At 45.3% G+C, this 18,207-nt stretch overlaps 7 protein-coding genes across 7 annotated transcripts; 3 read left to right on the top strand and 4 right to left on the bottom strand.

Moving 5' to 3' along the window:
- Positions 1-118: 118 nt before the first annotated feature.
- LAJ45_00886 (uncharacterized protein) lies at positions 119-1,814 on the bottom strand (the record flags this gene model as incomplete). Its single annotated transcript, XM_046110485.1, has 4 exons — positions 119-325; positions 395-779; positions 843-1,193; positions 1,297-1,814. 4 exons carry the CDS (start codon positions 1,812-1,814, stop codon positions 119-121), a joined length of 1,461 nt encoding a protein of 486 aa, XP_045977178.1.
- A 1,162-nt stretch (positions 1,815-2,976) lies between these two features.
- Positions 2,977-6,386, bottom strand: LAJ45_00887 (uncharacterized protein; the record flags this gene model as incomplete). Its single annotated transcript, XM_046110486.1, has 10 exons — positions 2,977-3,097; positions 3,291-3,354; positions 3,605-3,666; positions 3,861-4,438; positions 4,492-4,575; positions 4,631-5,789; positions 5,867-5,972; positions 6,022-6,070; positions 6,127-6,260; positions 6,335-6,386. The coding sequence occupies 10 exons, from the start codon at positions 6,384-6,386 to the stop codon at positions 2,977-2,979; spliced, it is 2,409 nt and encodes an 802-aa protein (XP_045977179.1).
- A 3,883-nt stretch (positions 6,387-10,269) lies between these two features.
- On the top strand, positions 10,270-11,055 carry LAJ45_00888 (uncharacterized protein; the record flags this gene model as incomplete). The annotated part of the gene is made up of 5 exons (XM_046110487.1): positions 10,270-10,277; positions 10,352-10,408; positions 10,475-10,668; positions 10,822-10,963; positions 11,019-11,055. The coding sequence occupies 5 exons, from the start codon at positions 10,270-10,272 to the stop codon at positions 11,053-11,055; spliced, it is 438 nt and encodes a 145-aa protein (XP_045977180.1).
- A 2,040-nt stretch (positions 11,056-13,095) lies between these two features.
- On the top strand, positions 13,096-13,536 carry LAJ45_00889 (uncharacterized protein; the record flags this gene model as incomplete). The annotated part of the gene is made up of 2 exons (XM_046110488.1): positions 13,096-13,242; positions 13,309-13,536. The coding sequence occupies 2 exons, from the start codon at positions 13,096-13,098 to the stop codon at positions 13,534-13,536; spliced, it is 375 nt and encodes a 124-aa protein (XP_045977181.1).
- Positions 13,537-13,683: 147 nt separating this feature from the next.
- Positions 13,684-16,058, bottom strand: LAJ45_00890 (uncharacterized protein; the record flags this gene model as incomplete). Its single annotated transcript, XM_046110489.1, has 2 exons — positions 13,684-15,824; positions 15,920-16,058. 2 exons carry the CDS (start codon positions 16,056-16,058, stop codon positions 13,684-13,686), a joined length of 2,280 nt encoding a protein of 759 aa, XP_045977182.1.
- A 247-nt stretch (positions 16,059-16,305) lies between these two features.
- On the top strand, positions 16,306-16,926 carry LAJ45_00891 (uncharacterized protein; the record flags this gene model as incomplete). Its single annotated transcript, XM_046110490.1, has 1 exon — positions 16,306-16,926. The coding sequence occupies one exon, from the start codon at positions 16,306-16,308 to the stop codon at positions 16,924-16,926; it is 621 nt and encodes a 206-aa protein (XP_045977183.1).
- Positions 16,927-17,240: 314 nt separating this feature from the next.
- On the bottom strand, positions 17,241-18,165 carry LAJ45_00892 (uncharacterized protein; the record flags this gene model as incomplete). The annotated part of the gene is made up of 3 exons (XM_046110491.1): positions 17,241-17,700; positions 17,754-18,000; positions 18,078-18,165. The coding sequence occupies 3 exons, from the start codon at positions 18,163-18,165 to the stop codon at positions 17,241-17,243; spliced, it is 795 nt and encodes a 264-aa protein (XP_045977184.1).
- Positions 18,166-18,207: the final 42 nt, after the last annotated feature.

Genomic DNA, 18,207 nt, shown 5'->3' on the forward strand with positions numbered 1-18,207 from the left:
GAAAGTTGGAACGGCAAGTCTTTGATTTGGATAACATGCCGACATCTGTTGCCAATAGAGAGAAGAAAACTAAAGCCAGAAATAAATAAAAAAGACACGCAAAAACACACCGACTCCCTTATGGACTAGTTTTCAGGATGGCTGGCGTCTCTGTAGTTCTGTTTCCGCTTGTCACGGCCTCGTCCGCTCCGGCTTTAATGTCGTTCTGGATACTGTCCTGTAACCTCTTCTCCTGCCCCTCCTTGGGAGGACTCTGCGCATCCTCGTCGTCAGATGAAGCTTCCGATTGAGCCATGGAGCCACGTGGGGTCTGTCTTGCACGCATCTAACCGGGTTTCATTAATCTCAAATCTCATCTGAATATATTTCCGCCAGGGATCAGCTATCCACTCACCCAAGATCTAACTCCGCCAATGAGACCTAGCGAATATCCATTCGCAAATTCGGTGTGCGGCGATTGTGGCCTGGAAGGCGGCTCCAAATGTGAAAGGTGGCTTTTCTCGCCGCTCACATCTCTATTTGATCCGCTTGATCCACCATATGTTCCAAAGAGATATGGCGAAGACGACCTGGGAGAGGAAGGCGCCCAGTAATTTCGGAATTCGTCCCGAAGCTCTCGCCCGGTGGTGGACCAGTTGTTCTTGATGGTTTCACGCAGCTCAGTGACGTGGCGCTTGAGATCGAGCTCGTTCTTCTTGAGCCAAGAGACATTGAGCTCTTGACGGCTAGTGCCCCGCTTGAGCTGTCGAATGATATATTTCTCGTAGTCACGCACGATCCTATCATTCCCGCGTCAGTACTCTACCAAAGATCGGATAATCAATTACGCCGGTATATCTCACTTTGTAATAATGTAGGTAGTCGAGATACCCTCTGTCCGTTGGGTCACGAGGAATTTGCCGGCTTCTTTGCAGGGGCGGTAAATGTCATCGGAATCCGCACTTGCATACGGCTCATCGTCGTGCGCGACATAATCGATCGAGTGCTCGTCCAGGAACTCAGGGGAAACAATCCATGGTGCGTTCTCGATGACCTCGTCTACCCATTTACAATGACGAAGCGTCTCCGCTCTCTCTTGGTCTGTAAGAACCGTGAGTCCCTTGCGCTTGTGGGTTTCCGTGTCGTTAGGGATTCCAACAAGAAGGTAGGTATTTGGGAATGCCTTCTTCGCTTGTTCGAGCTGTCGCATGTGCCTGGGCGCCCAATAACTTGTGTTAGAAACTTTTCTTTTTCCTCTTTTCTTCTGCATACCCGAATAAATGGTAAGCACAACGGGAACCCAAGCATAAAACTCACCCAAGATGGAATAGGTCGAATACTCCATCAGCATACACCCTCACCGGTCTATCAGTGGGAGGAGGATTCATGGAGTACCCCGCGGGAGCCAATGTACCTCCCTTCTCTGGCGGTGCCATAGGTGGGGGAGCAGGTGGCCCGTCCACACTCCCAGTGCTACTGGAACTTGCGCTCGAGTTTGTCCTCGTACCACTCAGTGGACGTCTCCCATCTCTGACACGGCCCTGGATGGCGCTGCTGGCTTCCGTAGTCGACGACTTATCACCTTCATCAACATCATTACGGTCCAGCGAATGCCTCTTAGCTCGCTTCGCCGGGTGGCCGCCCGCGACTGAATCCACTCCCGGAGCGCCAACTCCAGCTGTAGGAGCAGAATCATAGGAGAGCTCTCCATCGGCCTCTTCGCCTGAGGTTGGCTGCTGGTTTGAAGGGTTTCCCTCCATGGAAAGACGATTGTCGGAGGTTCTCGAGTTTAACCTCTTGCGCTTATTAACAATTGAACTCGATGAGGACGACATGACTGCTTTAGATGTTGCTGAGTTTTAGAGTAACAGGGGAATTTTTATAATAAAGATCAAGGAAAAAATAGAAGGTGGTTGGAAAGTCTGTTATTTTTTTTCAAGCCGGGAGATCCAAAGTGTCGGGTCTAAGTTCTTTCTTGGAGGTCAACCTCCTTTTTTTGAACCTTTTTTATTTTATTTTTCCTCAACTCTGTCTTTCTTGTTATCGGGATTCGGAAGCGGAAGCAGGGTTTTTTTGGTGAGAGAGAGGGAAAGGGGTGGTGGTTCACGTCAACATTCGACGGAGGTTTTGTTGGCGAAAACCTGGCGTAGAGATCAGCACAACAGCCTTTTCGCGATGTTGCTTGTGATAATGCGTTATGGTAAGAATTTAGAGGCTCGAATTGAACGGGGGCCGAAAAGATGAGGTCAAAACTTGATTTAAAAAGGATTGGACAAGGGAGGGAGGCTTGCCGGTGTGGAAGCTATATGTGTACTCTACCAGTAAAACGTGTTGAAGCTCCTGTTCTTACAGGTTGATTTTATCGGTTGATAGATGGAAGGTTTCAGAGAGTCCTCAGACAACTCTCCTTCTCTATCTCTATCTCTCTGGCATCACCAACACCTCCTCCTCCTTCTTTAAGTTAAGCTACCTGTTCCGCTTCTCCTAGGTCCACGCTTCTTTCATTTGATGGGAATTTGACATGACACTAACCGAACAGAAACGGCGAGGTGAGGCTGGTAAGATGCATCCGTCATCGTTTTGGCACAGCCACAACGCCCCAACCATAAAATGCACCCTAGCCCTAACAGGTTTTAGAGATAATATTGTAATGCCCAACAGTTTTTACCTGCTGTCAAACATGCTTTAACAGAGAAAGTACTCGTGTTTTCACAGCGTTTGTGAACACAACCGGCATTACATACACACAAAAAATAGCCAAGACAACCTTTTGTATGGCATGCAATAGCGGTGGTGTTCACAAACGCTATGAATAGACGAGTACTCAGTCGTTAATTAAAAGGTCGGGGTTTTTAGTAAGCATTTGGTTGCAACGATATCCGACTCTAAATAATATAGCATGTGCGTATTTACGTACGCGTATGGAGTCCCTACGGCAAATACATCATGATTTTAGTTGATTTTCGGTTTGCCTTCTAAGCTTACTGTATTTGTCTATCATACAGGTTCTACCAATGCAGGCAGCTTCATAGAGCTCGTATATACATGCGTGTGTGGATATGTAATTATTACAATAAATCGATATATGCTATCCCTTTTCGCCGTGACTCCCAACACGCTATGTATAGCCACTTTAACAATTATAAAACAAAACAGATGAAGGCAAAATAACAAGCTCTGTACAAAAACAGAACTACAGTCGCTACAGTGCAAAGAGGAAAGAGGGAGAAAGAAAGAAAACCAAGGAGACAGTACGTAGCTGTAAGTGATTGGGGAGACGAAAGGAAGCGCAGCAAGAAAAAAGAACACACCTGACGAATCTTCCGGTCGAGCACCGAGCCCTTTGCCTTTCCTTAGGCTTATCTAATGAATGACCTATGCAAACTAGAATGTAAGAGAAAGGGAATAAAAATGAACAACCCAATAAAAAGCAAAGAAAGTCATTATCATCACTTTGTCGCGGTTGGCCCTTGCATTTGTTATCCATCACAAGATGCTGCGTGTTGCGTCTGGTGTTTCTGTTTGCCGTAGGGCCAACCATCTCAACCATTCAAACTTCGCTTTCTCCCACGATAGCAAAGATCACACCACTCCCAATGCAAACTGAAGCAAAGGCCAACCATACCATCGCTTGATACAATACCCCAACCCTCAATCGTTTCGTTAAAAACATCACTAAACCTGTTCCTGCCATTATCAAAGCAACCAACACAGCACTGCAAACTTCGATATCTACCGTAAACCCTCTTTTACGCCATTTGTGCTTATGACTTAATATGGTCGAATTCATTGCCAAAATGGCTGTAACAGAAAGAATGAAAACAGAACCCGCAAGACAATAAATGTCTGCTCTATAGGTCGAAGACTGTGAAACATCAAACCGCGAAGATGCAGCGCGGCGCCGGTGTGCAGAGCGAGTACTTAATAACATTCCCGTTTCCACATCAACCTCGCCTGAAGACAGAGAGCTTGTCATGCTTGGTTTACGTAGGAGAGGCCGGCGTTCTGCTCTCGTCTCGGGGCTCCGGATAAAGAACCTTTGTATTTTGATTCCTGTAGAAACAAAGCCTTTTTTGATAAACTCCCCAAGTGTGTCATCATCATCAAACCCATCATCGGAGGATGCTTTGCGACTGACGATTATTGTATAAGGCTCCTCTTCGTTGTCCGTAGCATCATTAAACTCGCTCCAGTAGCGCTCACCACCGATGCTTTCGATTTCAGATAGTCCACTTTTGGTCCTGTTGTATTTCCTTCCGTTCCGGTAACCAGTGCCCGAGCCACTCTCATACGCTGTCGCTGAAGAATCAAACCCATCAGTAAAATCATGAGCCGCTGTTGATCCCCCGACTGATGCTGCTTTTGAATTTGGGGCAAATATTAAATGTGCTGAACTCCGCCGACTGTGTCGCGGTGTGTGTATTGGTGTTTTTCGAATATCTTTCTGCAATGCCGATACCTATTTAAGTGTTAGTAATTCGGCATAATACACAGGGGAAAGGGCTCTATTACCCAAAATGGTGCAGTCATTTTCTTTGGTCGATAGAGCTCTGCAACTGCATGCACGTCGAGTGAGAATCCTCTCACGTTTTCAACCTAAACAAAATCAGTTAGTGTCTACTTAATGCAACTCCCCACGTGGCAAACTAACCATATGGCTGGTCTCAAGTTCCCTCACAAGCCCTGGCATCTCCTCCCCTTCCCACTGCACTTCAAGCACTGCATGCGGAAATTTCATTGTAGTCCCGTTTCTTAAGCCCCTTCCTAGATCATCTACTCCTGGATCGTTCATCCACTGCATGCCCTTTGTGATTTTGAACATTCTGATATCCCAGTCAAGGAGAGCCCAGACTGGACTACCGTCCGGAGTGTCTGCAAATCTTGTACGCTTCGTCAAAATTTTGACTAAAGGCGCAACATTTTTGTGTCTGGCAAACCACCCCTTGATTTCTTTCAATTTGGGCGCCTCTCCGGCGTCCGCCAACTCAAAATATGAATCGGACCCGGGCGACACCATTTCAAGTAACCCTTGGACGTGCTTTCGTTTCATTTTGACTTCTAGTGTCTCTCCAGAATGGGCATCATTGCCATTTAGTATTGTAGAGGAAGCATCTGAAACTACGACAACAGCTTCCGAATCTCTGGAACACCATCTAATCTGTCCTGCAGTTCGCAGCCCAGCCTTGTTGACTTCGGCGATAGTGGCGGTGCTTTGTACATCAGAAAAGCTATCCAAATCATCCAAAACTACCACACCAACCTCATCGTCCTTCCCGACAGGCCCAAGCCACGAGTCTCTGTGTGCCAGCGGCGTTGATGGGATGCTAGAAGACGGCGATGTTGTCTGCAGTGTCAAATATTTCATTAGAAGCACTTGAACCTCGATAAGATGGTCGTAGTGAACCCAGAATGTCGCCTTTCCGCCGTTACCACCACTCGAAGCTGACATGGCCAAGACAGTATCAATATAAGCTTGGCTTTCAGATGTTATTGTGTGAGAGTTGCCGTTGTCACAAGATTGGCTGTCTTTAAATGTGGTCTCTTTGGGGGAACGATTATACTGCCCAGTCAGGGCCGCGAGTTTGAAAGAATCGAATCCACTCCGTACAACAATCAATAGATCCGAGAGATCCAACACGTTTTTTTCAAAATCAATCTTGTGAAAGGAAGTGGGCGACTCCAGGATGGGGAGAAAACGAGTCGTGAGGTGTGATGAACCAGTCCATTTCTTATATTTCTTTAAAAGCTTGATGAAGCCGGTATGCTGTACATTCACGAAGCGGGATAAACTTTGGATTTCGTAGCTCACACTAGATATCTAAGTCAGTTCATTGTAACACAACCTGTCGTACCCCACTAGGATGGGATGAATTTGGAGCGAATTTACCGTTCAACCTCTTGCTCAACTTTTGCGTAACGACTCGCTTTTCGAGACGTAAATCCGTCTGTTGGGTCCCGTCTACGAAGTGGTGCAACTTGTTTATTGCAGCGAACTGGCGCACGTCAGCGGGGAGGTCGCTATCTAACAAATCTCAGACATACCTATACGGCGATCGATTTCACCAGCTTTGCTTTTAACAAATAGATCGATCTATGAAAAAGATCAGTTCTTGTCGTTGGTGGAGAATGTAGTGAAGAGCTCCATACCCTTCCCAACTGGTCCATGAAAATCTCAAAGAACTCATCTTCAAACCCCGTTTTCAGCTCCGGTACCTGTACAAGGGGTTTTCCGGTGGTGTATCGTTTTATTAGTTGCTTGATTTCGCTATAATCAAGGTTATCTAAAGATTTTATAGATCAGTAATTAATTTCCAGATAAAGGGACAAAAGGAGCAAGGGGTGAGTAAATACTCACAAGGGAGCCATTCCGGTACGGAACGCTGGGGAAGCGCCTCTCCAAATTTCATCGGATGTGTAGTGAATGTAGTAGGATGTAGACACACTGCAAACTTTGTTGAAGAATTGAGGGCTGTAGGAGGCAGATAAGGCCGGATAAGCTTCAATCAGCGGCGACCGGAGGAAAGGAGTGTAATGGGCGGTGGGAAATGAGAGTTGATGAGTATCTGTTCGCGAGTCCGGCTGTCGCCTTATCACAATTAAGAAAATAAGGGTGTCAGAGGCGAGATGATAAATATTTGAAGAGCACGGGAGCAATTGCAGAATCTGGGAGCGTAAGATGCAACGAGACGCAGTCGTGCAGCAAGGTAGACAGGGATGATCTAGAATCTTCGGGTGTAACGGACACACTCCGGCAGCTGCAAAGCTGCCTCGCTGATGTATGGATGGAATCTCTCAAAGAGACGTTTCTTTGGTGGAATTCCTAGAGAGATTTATAGTTAATTACATGTATTTATATACGAGTTCTTCTGAAAGCTTTAGCAGAGAGGAAACTGTCAGCTGGTGTTGAAAGTTGTGTAAGAAGAACGCAAAGAAGAGGAAAGGGAAATGAATAGGTAACACCTTTGGTAGTGATGGTGATTGTTACGAAAATTTTGATTGTGGGGGTTGAGTCGTGAAGAGCAAAAGAAAAGTGGTAATTGTCGATGGCGAGCTTCGATCATAACGCCAATCCAAAAACACCTATACGAATCGAGCTTTGCCATCACCTTTACTGTTCCGGGTACGTAAACGCGTCTTTGTCTTTAATTTCAGCTTTCCCAGGGACTTAGCTTCTACAAGCGCCTATACTCTAGCCAACCAACCCTTGGTGATGATGGATCTTGGTTTGTTACGTCGCTGGTACATGTATTTTTAGCTCATCCATTCAAATGTACTCTATAAACTGGACTCCTAGATAAGCCTATTAGGGTTGAGATGTTCCCCTTGACTCAGATCCCTTCAACGTCATGATAAATCGTTTGTTCGAGCTTGAAGACTTTGAAAGAATAACGTTCTTTGTTTGCTTGAGCCGCTAGACGAAGCTCATCGCCAACATCCTAGCATCATCCATCATGCGATCACTAAAGCCAGCCAGAAAGGGGGCTTTGCTCTAGTCAAAACCCATGTATCTCGGCAACTAAAAAAACTTGAACTCTGCCCGCGTTACCGCAAAATCTCAGGAATAACGAATCGAACTGGACTGGAATATTTTGCTTCGGATTGGTCAAATGCTTGTTGAGCCTCAATCCGACAAACCCAAAGCGTAACTTTTGGTCGTCTTGACCAATGGGTAAGTGGTATTCCAGCCCAGTTCGATTCGTTATTCCTGAGATTCTGCGGTAGTAGAAAACATCATGGCGAACCACTGCAAAAAAAAAATTGGTTTTTGTCCTGTCGCCGAGATCCCCGCTCAAAGATAACTGAGTGTTTCACCTCATCTCTTTGGAAGATGGTTGCATACTTAAACTTCGAATATCATCCAGCAATTCACGCAGTACGTATCAGTCGGCAATCCTTCGGATAAGTGTTTTCAGGTCGGTCAAGATCGACGGTTAATGATAACAAATATCTAAAGCCGTACCATACATAAATACCATACTCCGACATGTGCCGGTTAAGTTGGTATCAAAATCAAACGGTAGATTCTCAAAACTATTTGATGCCATCGAGGCTGCATAAGTGCTCCACGAGGGAATAGTCCAGAGTATGAGGTAGTCAGGCCAGTGCAATTGCTAGAGTACCCTTGCTCCCCGGATTTTCAAATAGAAACTGCTTTTTCCTTAGAGAAGTTTGCACACGTGTTTGAACGATGAACAACAATTGGTTCATGAATTCGTCATGTTCCAGATATGCGAGTGCCTGCAGCTGAGAATGAAATGCTTGTAGGGGGCCTATTGGCGTTTACATACTAGAATAAAGGTAACCGTTATCGCAGGAGTTCATATATATGCTTTTGGAGGGATCCGAATATTGGATTAAGTTACTCCACGGATAAATGCAGCTGTGATGTTGTACTCACATTTTGACAGGCTCCGGGGGGGGGGATTCCGTCGGTCTGGCTGAAGAGGGCTAATGTGAATTACATGTAGCTTTCCAGGCTACATACAAGTGTCTATGCCGCTCTTCACACTGCGGCCCGCTAAATCGTTACTCTACTTCAAATTCTATCACCCCCATTACATGTTTACAATTGAACATGATTTTTTTTTGTCCCTAATAGAGGTGGAGAGCCGGACTTACGAAAGTTATTATAACGATAAGTAAGCATATTCAACAATATACCCGCTACATGTATCAATGCGGAGAGACCATTTGGGATGTACCATACATATGGCGCGAGAAGGCATAGGGGGTGGGTGTGTCAACATCAGAGGAACTTTTTTTATATGGGAATTAAAGAAAATTCCACCGTCAGACTAGGCGCTAGTACCATTATGGGGGTAGATCTCCCAATTCCTATAGATTGATTGGCTGCAAACGCCGAAGTTTACACACCTACCATAGCTTCTCGAGCCATACATGTGAGGATTGTCGGGAACCCGGATGAAAGACGCCGGAATCGGCAGGCCCGATAAACCTGCACTGGTAACACAAGCATTTCCGGAATTTTATACTTTACCTAAGGTGTACGCGTGCACGTGAATCAACATCAATACCTACTGAGACTTCAAGCCTGCAGTCACTGATTACGTCCCAATGGAACGAGGTATACAATACGGGTTACAGTACGGCAGAGTACAAGACCGAGGTATATGTAGTTACATGTAGGCAGGGTATAAGATTAGAGAGAGATTTCCACTACTCGAAAGACACATCTATCTTTCCTATTCAATTCTAGCGCTGCATTTTAGAGTACATGTACGGTACATGTATCCAAATGATGCACACGCTATCACTCGCTGGATCTACCACACACATACTACTTACATAAGCTGCTTCGCAATAATTATAATCAGGTGATCCAACGATATACAGCGAAAGCTTGCTATAACGGTACGCTCGGGACCGGAATTTGGCACCGTTATAGAGAGATTACCCTTATATTAGAGGTGCTGGTGCTGAAAGCCAGGCAAAAAGGACCGAGAAGTGCTACCGTTATAGAGAGATTGCCCTTATAGAAAGTACCGTTATAGCAAGCTTTCGCTGTATTGGTAAAATAATAACTGGCCTCTTTCATGTGATACGTAGAAGGCCTACACATGAAGAAGAAGACCCAGGAGTTCATGCGTAGAGTACATGTATCTGAAATACCACATGGTTTAGACCCATTGGGAATAGTGTGTAACACTGTCAGTCGGGTTTATTGGAAAAAGGTGACCTTGAGAGATCTTGATCACCTAACAGCAAAGACAGGCACATGATGCCTTTACTACATGTACTAGCGGGTAGGGGTAAGTCTGTTGACAGTGGCCGTGGTTGCAACAGTTCTCACTGTCAACAGACTTACCCCTACCCGCTAGTACTTGATCTCAACCTTCTTTTCCGTGATAGATCTGAAGCCGTATTTTGAGACTTACACAGGCACTAATACGGACTTTATTAAAATATTCTCAGTATTCAGCGTGTGTACTCTACATGTAGCTTAGGCCAGCATCTCATGTAAGAACACCAATACACCTGGATACATGTGTAAAGCGCTCCAGCGGTGGAATAATGATAGATATGACACTATATGGTGTACTTAGTGGCCTGTCCAATCCCTTTGGTCAGTTGTTGTAGGTACTCACTCCGTGGCAGGGTAATGTGTTACCTGACTCAGCGTGACTGACATCCACCCTTGCTAGGGTCTAAACCCTGTTCTTAGCCCACAATCCGATAACGCAGACCACACAGAACATTCTATACACCCAGCGACAACTCAAGGACATCACGACAATCTCCCAGCCAGAAACAACCACCAAATAACTCAAGATGGGAAAGTGAGTTAAATAAAGATCCAAGCATTTGTTAAAATGATGTAGGGGATTACTGACGATTTTTCGCGTTTTTCTAGAGGTAAACCAAGAGGTCTCAACGCCGCGCGCAAGCTCCGCACCCACCGCCGTGACAAGTACGAATCTCCTTCACTACAGCTCGGCATCGACAATTTAAAAGATATTTACTAACACACTTGCAGTCGCTGGGCCGATCAGTCTTTCAAGAAGAGACTTTTAGGAACTGCCTTCAAGTCTTCTCCCTTCGGTGGATCCTCTCACGCCAAGGGAATCGTCCTCGAGAAGGTCGGTGTCGAGGCCAAGCAGCCTAACTCTGCCATCCGGAAGTGTGTCAGGGTACAGCTTATCAAGAACGGAAAGAAGGTCACCGCTTTCGGTATGAAATCCTCTACTCCGAACATGGGTGGCGAATATGTGGTTGGGAAGGTGGGGAGTTGGACAGCTTGGGGAAAGGATGAGGAACAGCAATGGAGATGGGGCGCAGTAATTGGTTAGGAATTGACGGCTAACGGGGAATTTGGTGTAATAGTCCCCAATGATGGTTGCTTGAACTTTGTTGATGAGAACGACGAGGTCCTGCTCGCCGGTTTCGGACGTAAGGGAAAGGCCAAGGGTGATATTCCCGGTGTTCGTTTCAAGGTCGTCAAGGTTTCCGGTGTTGGTCTTTCCGCGTAGGTATCCCCGATTCCAACTCTGGTATGGATGTAAAGCTAATTGATGTTACAGTCTGTGGAAGGAGAAGAAGGAGAAGCCCCGTTCTTAAACAATTTTTCGTTTTGGATTTGGTTTCTTTCTCCCTCTCTTTTTTTTTTTTGCTTCATGATAAATAAATGAAATGTCTGGCAAAAGTCCCAATCAAAAGTAATAGAGTTTTTCAGTGCAACCTTTCAGTGACACCTGTATCTCTAATTGCCATATATGTTATGGTTGCCTCTTTGGAGATGCCGATCAAAGGCGTCTGAGGAAGAATAATATTTTAATTTATCGCGAATAGATATGATTCGCCAAGAATTACTTGTCCGACGACTACAAATATTTTTCCCTAGTTCGTTTTATGGGTACAGAAAGCTGAAGCTTTCTTGCTTGTTAGTTTGCCTACAGCGAAAGGGTGGTCTTCGTCTATATATTCCGGAAGTCGCACATGCCCGCCTAACAAAGGGGTGTCTTATCGTCTTTTTATTAAGGAGGTACCTGGATTGCTGGCCATGATATTGGGGTTGCCGGTTTGTTTCTTTTCTTTAGTCAATAGAAGCTAGGTCAATCGAGTCGATAAATACGTGTGAAAAACCGACTCACGATAATCGAATTAAAAACTCACGATCGATCGACCGAGTGATACCTGATGATCGATATCTTAAGAGCCACCAAGAACGCGATATACGGCCCCAATTACAATATTTTAACCTGAAATTGGTTCCGACTTGATTATAGACGTGAGATTTCATTCTATAACATTTCAGCTTAAAGGTAACCATTTATCCGTCAAATCGAATTACCTACATGTATTAATACCCAAGATGTAGTCATTGACATACCACAACCAGAAAGATATATCGGAATCATCAAAGCATAGTGTTATGAATAATTGGGGAAGTCAGCGTCTACCTACCTACTCTTCGATTTTCTTCAAACTGGGCCAGATATATACCGAACCGAACTTTGAGCTGCAGTACTCTACATACCCAAGGATTGGTTTTGTCTAGATAAAAACCGGGGACCCCATTATTCGGGCCTCGTAAGCTTTAGTAGCTATGCATATATGGGGGATAGTTGTTTGAGAAAATTTATTTACCAAAATTGTAAAGAGGCGATAATTATATAAAGCGACTTAATATTAAATACTGTTCACTACCGTGGTAGATCTATAGATATTTCGATACCCTAATTAAATATATATTACTAATTTCCTAGATGCATGTACATACAGTATGTTTATCTATTAACTACATTGACAAGCTATATAGGTACATGTACTACTATTTGTTACAAAGTCCAGACAGGTTAGGGTTTTTGATAGTGGTAATGGCCCTGCTATTCGCAACTACATTACAGGTAGCGCCGAATGCGTGCGTGAATTACATATCGATGTTTATTTTCATTACATCGAATCCCACGCATATCCGAGCCATTGGACAGGGCCGGATCTTTATACATACACATTCCTTTAGTTATCAGCAGTTCCTCGAACTGATGGTTAATTTCATATGCGGCCGGAGGCCGCTCCTCACTAGTAACTACATAAATATCTACTGCGGTAGTGTAATAATGAATTCGGCAGGCGAGGTATTTATATAAGAGCCGTTAAATACTTCAGTCCTAATGTAATTTAGTGGGTGGGCCATACGTACTATAACACCGTAACAATAACTAGTAACAACATAACTGCAGTGATTGTGATATTAGTTAATTCCCAGTTATTGAAAAACAAGTAACCAGTTGAAGCCCCAATCGGGCCTTTCCCTGGAAACCCAACTATCTTATAGGTGGAAATAACGGAAATGATATGATATGCTTGTAGCCAACTCTTGCAATTGTGCTACACCTTAAATGCCAATTAACGAGCGTTTAAGATTAGAATCACTCCATAGGAGTTGCTGAAATATTCATTATATCCCTGAGTGGGTACATCTATTGAGAACAGGACTGGTCGAAATATAACCTCAATCATGTAGCTTTTCGACTTTGCGGAACCTAGTGCGGCAACAATCCTGGACTCGCACAAACTTTGCAACTACATGTAACTATACACCTACAGTACCTACACCTCACAACACAACTGCATAACCCAACATCATAAACAAAAATGGAGGAGGATCCTCTCTGCGGCTTTGATTTCTCTGACGAAGAAGAGAACACCATCCAAAGGGACCGTCAAGCAAAGCTCAACCAAACCGAGGAGGCGTTTCAGGCAGAGAAACGGTTATGGCACCCAGTGTGTCAAATCAAGCAGGTATACCCCCCAAGGATACCTTTCTATTACCAAGGGTAAAAGCTCATTGAATTGTGCAAAAACTAGGCAGAGAGGAGACTAGAATTCTCCACATCACTCACAGACATACCATCCTCTAAAGAGGAGGCGCTTGAGATTAAAGCTGCGGCTGAGGAGCGTTATTACTTTCGAGACTTTGAGCGCTCATATGCGTTAGCTGGAAGAGCATTGCTTGTTGGTGATTTGATGCAGAGCGCCGACAAAAAGGATCTTGTGGTACTGCAACAGCGGTGTAAAGAGCGTTTGAAGAAATGATACAAGTTTAATTATATAAATGTAAAAGTCCTTTCATCTATGGTATAAAACAAAACAGAGCAATCTACTATGTACTTCATAACAAACCCTCCCATGTATCTCATCATATTTACATGAAGTATTACAAAAGTATACAAAGTACGATCTTTACATTTGTGATAGCTCCATATCTCTGCTCACCTCACCATCCCTCATCAGGAGCCTATCGATCTCATCTTCCGTCATCTTCCTATCTATTTTTTCTTCTTCCGGACCCTCCGTTATTTCTAGGGGACCGTTAACCACGAACGTTTGTTCCCCTAGATTCTCGGACTCCCCGTCTGGCATCATGCCTTTTGCAAGTTCGTCGGAATCAACAATGCTTTTCAATAGACGTAAAGTATGGCCGCTCGGCTTCACGTTGTGTTCATCCATCCTTCGCAAAACATCCCCTGCCCTTCGTATGCTCTGAACCCTCACGTATCCTGACAGCAGTGAAGTCCAAGTGACAACATTCGGCTGGATGCCTTTCCGCCGCATCGCGCCCAAAACCTGCTCCGCATGCTCGACCTTCCCATTCTTCGCCATTGCATGCATTAAAATTGACCAAGAATGAACATTTGGGTGAATAACAGAGTCGGGCTTCAGCATATCCTCCATGATCATCACAGCATACTGAAGAGTGCCCACATTTTGTCCAAGCGCAAACATGTAGGAGTTCGGTATATAGCAACCGGCTTTACGAATGGGTTCGCAATATTCACTTTCTTCGTTTCTGACAATACTGCGGTAGCGTTTGTAGGCTGCCCATACTGCCGACGAGTCTTTCTCATGAATAGTGAATGCATGGATCATTACGGCAATTGTCTTATGGTTTGGCTCAAGTCTGTCCTGGATGGCTTGTCGCCGTGGATTACCGAGTTCCGCAGGGGCAATCCCTAGGGGAATGAGAGGTCCCGGGTTGAAAAAGTTTAGGTATTCCTCCAGGACCGGAAAGTAATGTTCGGTAGCCTTGAGTTTAGCGTGTAGGATGTCTGTGGCAATGACACGGTTGAGTTTTCTATCCAACTGCATAGCATCCCGAATGACGTTTATCCGTTCTTGCTCCTGGTTTCTATTCTTATAGAAATTGTGAAGAAGTCCAAATGTAACCATTGATGGTCTTAAACCGCTATCGAACATCTGTCGAAATATTCCAGTTAAGCTGTTATCGTCATTATCGCGAACAGCCTTGCTCATGAGTATGTTGTAGGATGTTGTTCCAGGCCCAATTCCGCACTGGAGCATCATCCGGATAACCTTGCTGCTCTCTTCCTCGCCAATGAAGGTCGCTTTATAGAACATCGTCTGAAATCCCTTCCACACCTGCGGGAAGTTCAGATTCCTTTTGGGATCCCCCGTAAGCTTTTCGAGGATTGAATAGGCTCTAGACCACTTCTCAGGTTCCGATAATCGATGAATGAAGTGTAAAATAGTATCGGTGGTGAGAATCACCCTGGACTTTTCGACAACATCATAAAGCCGTTCAACTCCCTCCAAGGATGCACCCTGAATAAGCCTATATATCGTCGACTGCCGTAGACTGAGGGCACCCCCATAGTCTACCTGTAGCATTTGCATGAGCAGCTCGATGTATCTCGAAGCCCTTTTCTCAGTCCTTTCCCTCGGTGGTGGTAACCACCGTCTATTTCCCTTCTGAACCCGAAATTCCATCGCAACCAGATACTCCATCACCAATGAAATATCTTCCGGATTTGGTACATGTGTATCATGGATACAACATTCTATTAGTCTCATGCAGATCTTAGGGCATTTTTCTTGGAGGAGATATCCAGCAACGCTTATCAAAACGCCATGACGACGTTCTTTCGGATCTAATTTTGCCCAACCTTTTGCCATTGCTTTAGAACTGTGCCCTTCAGATAAAATCAAGGGAATAAGTCTGCGAAGCCTATCCTCAGAGTATTCCCGAACCAAGCAAGATACTCCACGCATTGCGAATCCATCGTCCATATCTTCCCTCAAGACCTTATCTGCCACCGACTCCACTGGACTCGTGTGTGCTTGACGCCGTGCGGCCACTGCATCCGAGCTGCGTTTTCTTGGCGACTTCCTTGTTAACTGCTCCCGAGAAGGCTCTTGAGAAGGCGCAGCAGTTACTCGGTGCTTCCTCGGAGCGACTGGCTTTTTCGGGATGACCGGCTTCCTTAAGGGTATTCGGGGAGTGTATGTAACTCGGCGTGGTGGTGGTCTTGGGGGTGAGGTTGATTTAAGTTCTTGTAATGGTCGCAGATCTAGTTTTGTTGAGGCTTTTATCTAACCCATTAGTCTCTCTCTTCCCAGGTTTCTTGAATTTAATTGAATCGCCCCCACTCCTTGAATTAACATTGGGAGATATATTCACCTTGACCCAAAACTCTCCTGATATGAATCCCCGCCCCCGCCCCCACCACTGTTATCGAATTCCAAGGCAACCTCGGCGCAAAGGACGGTACGGTTGGATATGACCGTCGGGTCGACAATGAGAGAAGGCCCAACGACATTGACGCATTGTTCGATAGGAGAAGAGGCGTCTTCATGCAGTTATTTCATCCGTTTCGCCGTGAGGGTTTTTCTCTTTCTGCTTCTCAATGTGGGAAACTTTCAATGTTACCCGGTTTTCGAGTGACTTGGCGTGTGTGAGCCTCACCTCGCGCTCTCAAGGGTCCTAGAGCTTCTAAACCTCAAAGCTTTCACCTCAATACCACAAATTCCCGCCAAAAATACGAACATAAGCTAGAACCAATTGTGATGTCGTCAATAGCTTCACTCGATGCTGCAGCTGCAGCGCGCAAAGAACGTCTTGCAAAACTCAATTCGTTAAAACGCAAACAAACCGCCTCTACCGATACAGATACAGAAATTCCTGATGCTCCCGCATTAGAGGCGCTCTCAAAATCATCCTCGCCCTCGGGGGAAAAAGCTACCTCTCACCTTCTCTCTGGGCGCAATTATGACATAGAATCACGTGCGCCAAAGATGGGATTTGCACAAGCCCCAACGGAAGGTGTCGACACTCTAGAGGACCTTGCAGAAGCAATTGTTACCAAAACTAAGGAGCAACAGCTGGCGGACGAAAAAAATGATAAAGCGATCGACCTTTTTAGCCTACAACCCAAGAAACCGAATTGGGATTTAAAGCGAGATGTTGACAAGAAGCTGGAAAAGCTGGATATGAAAACGGATGTGGCCATCGCAAAGATTATCCGGGCAAGGATTGAAGAGGCCAAGAAGAAGGTCGAAAACAAAGAACACGGAGATGAGATGGATGGAGTGGAGGGGAACTTAGGGGCGATGGTTATGGAGAGGGAGAGGGAAGCCGAAAAGGAAAGGGAAACTGCGGAGGGGGACAGTGATAGTGAGGAACTATGACCAGGAACGTAATAATCGGAGGGGAAATTGAAAATTAATAACATGTTTTTCATATTTTGTACCTTTCTCTTTCTTTTATGCATGTAAAATTACAGTGACGATTCCAGATGGGCAAGGGGCATAACCGGTATAATGTACAATAATGTGTGTTGCGCTAAAACGCGTAATTGAAGCTAGCTGAAAGAATAACAGCAGCGGCCAGTTCATAAAAATATAAAAACAGTGCCCAAGATGAATAAGAGATACTTCAAATAATAATAATAATGAGGTGTAAAGGGAAGTTTTTCTTGCTAAAGCCATTGTTTAAGGCTTATCTATCCTGGCCCTCTCCGCATCTGTTCTGTAAGAAGTTTTCTCCTCGTGAATGGACTCAAGCTTCTCTCCCTAGGCGGACTTGATCTCTTCACTATGGGTCCACCATTTCCCTTTCTCGCCGGCGAAACAGACATATTTTCGACTGGCGAGAATGACCTTCGTCTTGCTCGTCTCGGGGAGGGGCTCCTTGTCTTTTTCTTGGAGAAATCGGTTGGACTCATTTTACGGCCTCTCCGACCGGGGGATGGTGAATCGCGGTATTTCCGGCGAACAGATCGTTCATGATGATCTCGGGCGTGCGAATTACTACGACGGCGGGTTTGGGGGGGATTATGGGTTACTGCGCGGTCTTGTGAGTAGTTTGGTGGTGTAGGGGAGCGGCCCGAAGAGATGCTGGAGTACGAGGATGTTGACCCTGTTGAAATCGAACGGGTACGTGATGCAGCGCCAGGCGATGGACTATGTTGAAGAGTTTAGAGATGGTCATGGTACAAGATTAAGGAGTCACCAACCTTTCTCGCCGCCTTTTGCGGCCGCGGTCACTTCGGTCTAGTGCACGGTCCCTCTCCCTTTCTTTTTGTTTCGATTTCAATATTTCGTCTGCGGTCCCCTTCTTCTTGAGTATGACTGCATCCGAAGGGGGAGTCGACTCTGTAAGAGCTGGGCGTAGGGAGGGATTCAGTAGTTGCTGAGTCCGCGAAGGGCGAGAGACGTATGGGCGTTCACTAGCAGCAGCTTTGCATTCAAAACTATAATGACCTAGATGGTTATCAATTTGATCAGCAAATAGTCTGGCGTGAAGGGATGACAGAGAGGAGAGCTGTGTTGTCAAATACCAAGCTTAAGGCATTTCTGGCACTTTGTTGAAGTAGAAGCACGAGACGACGAGGCAGAAGGGGCAAAAGGGCCCCTAGAGCGATACATTGCTGGAAAGAAGGAAGAAATTTGTGGAGGACGGGGAGTGAT

This window comes from Morchella importuna, assembly GCF_003444635.1.
Source record: "Morchella importuna strain M04M26 chromosome Unknown Morimp01GS001, whole genome shotgun sequence".
Classification (NCBI taxonomy): domain Eukaryota; kingdom Fungi; phylum Ascomycota; class Pezizomycetes; order Pezizales; family Morchellaceae; genus Morchella; species Morchella importuna.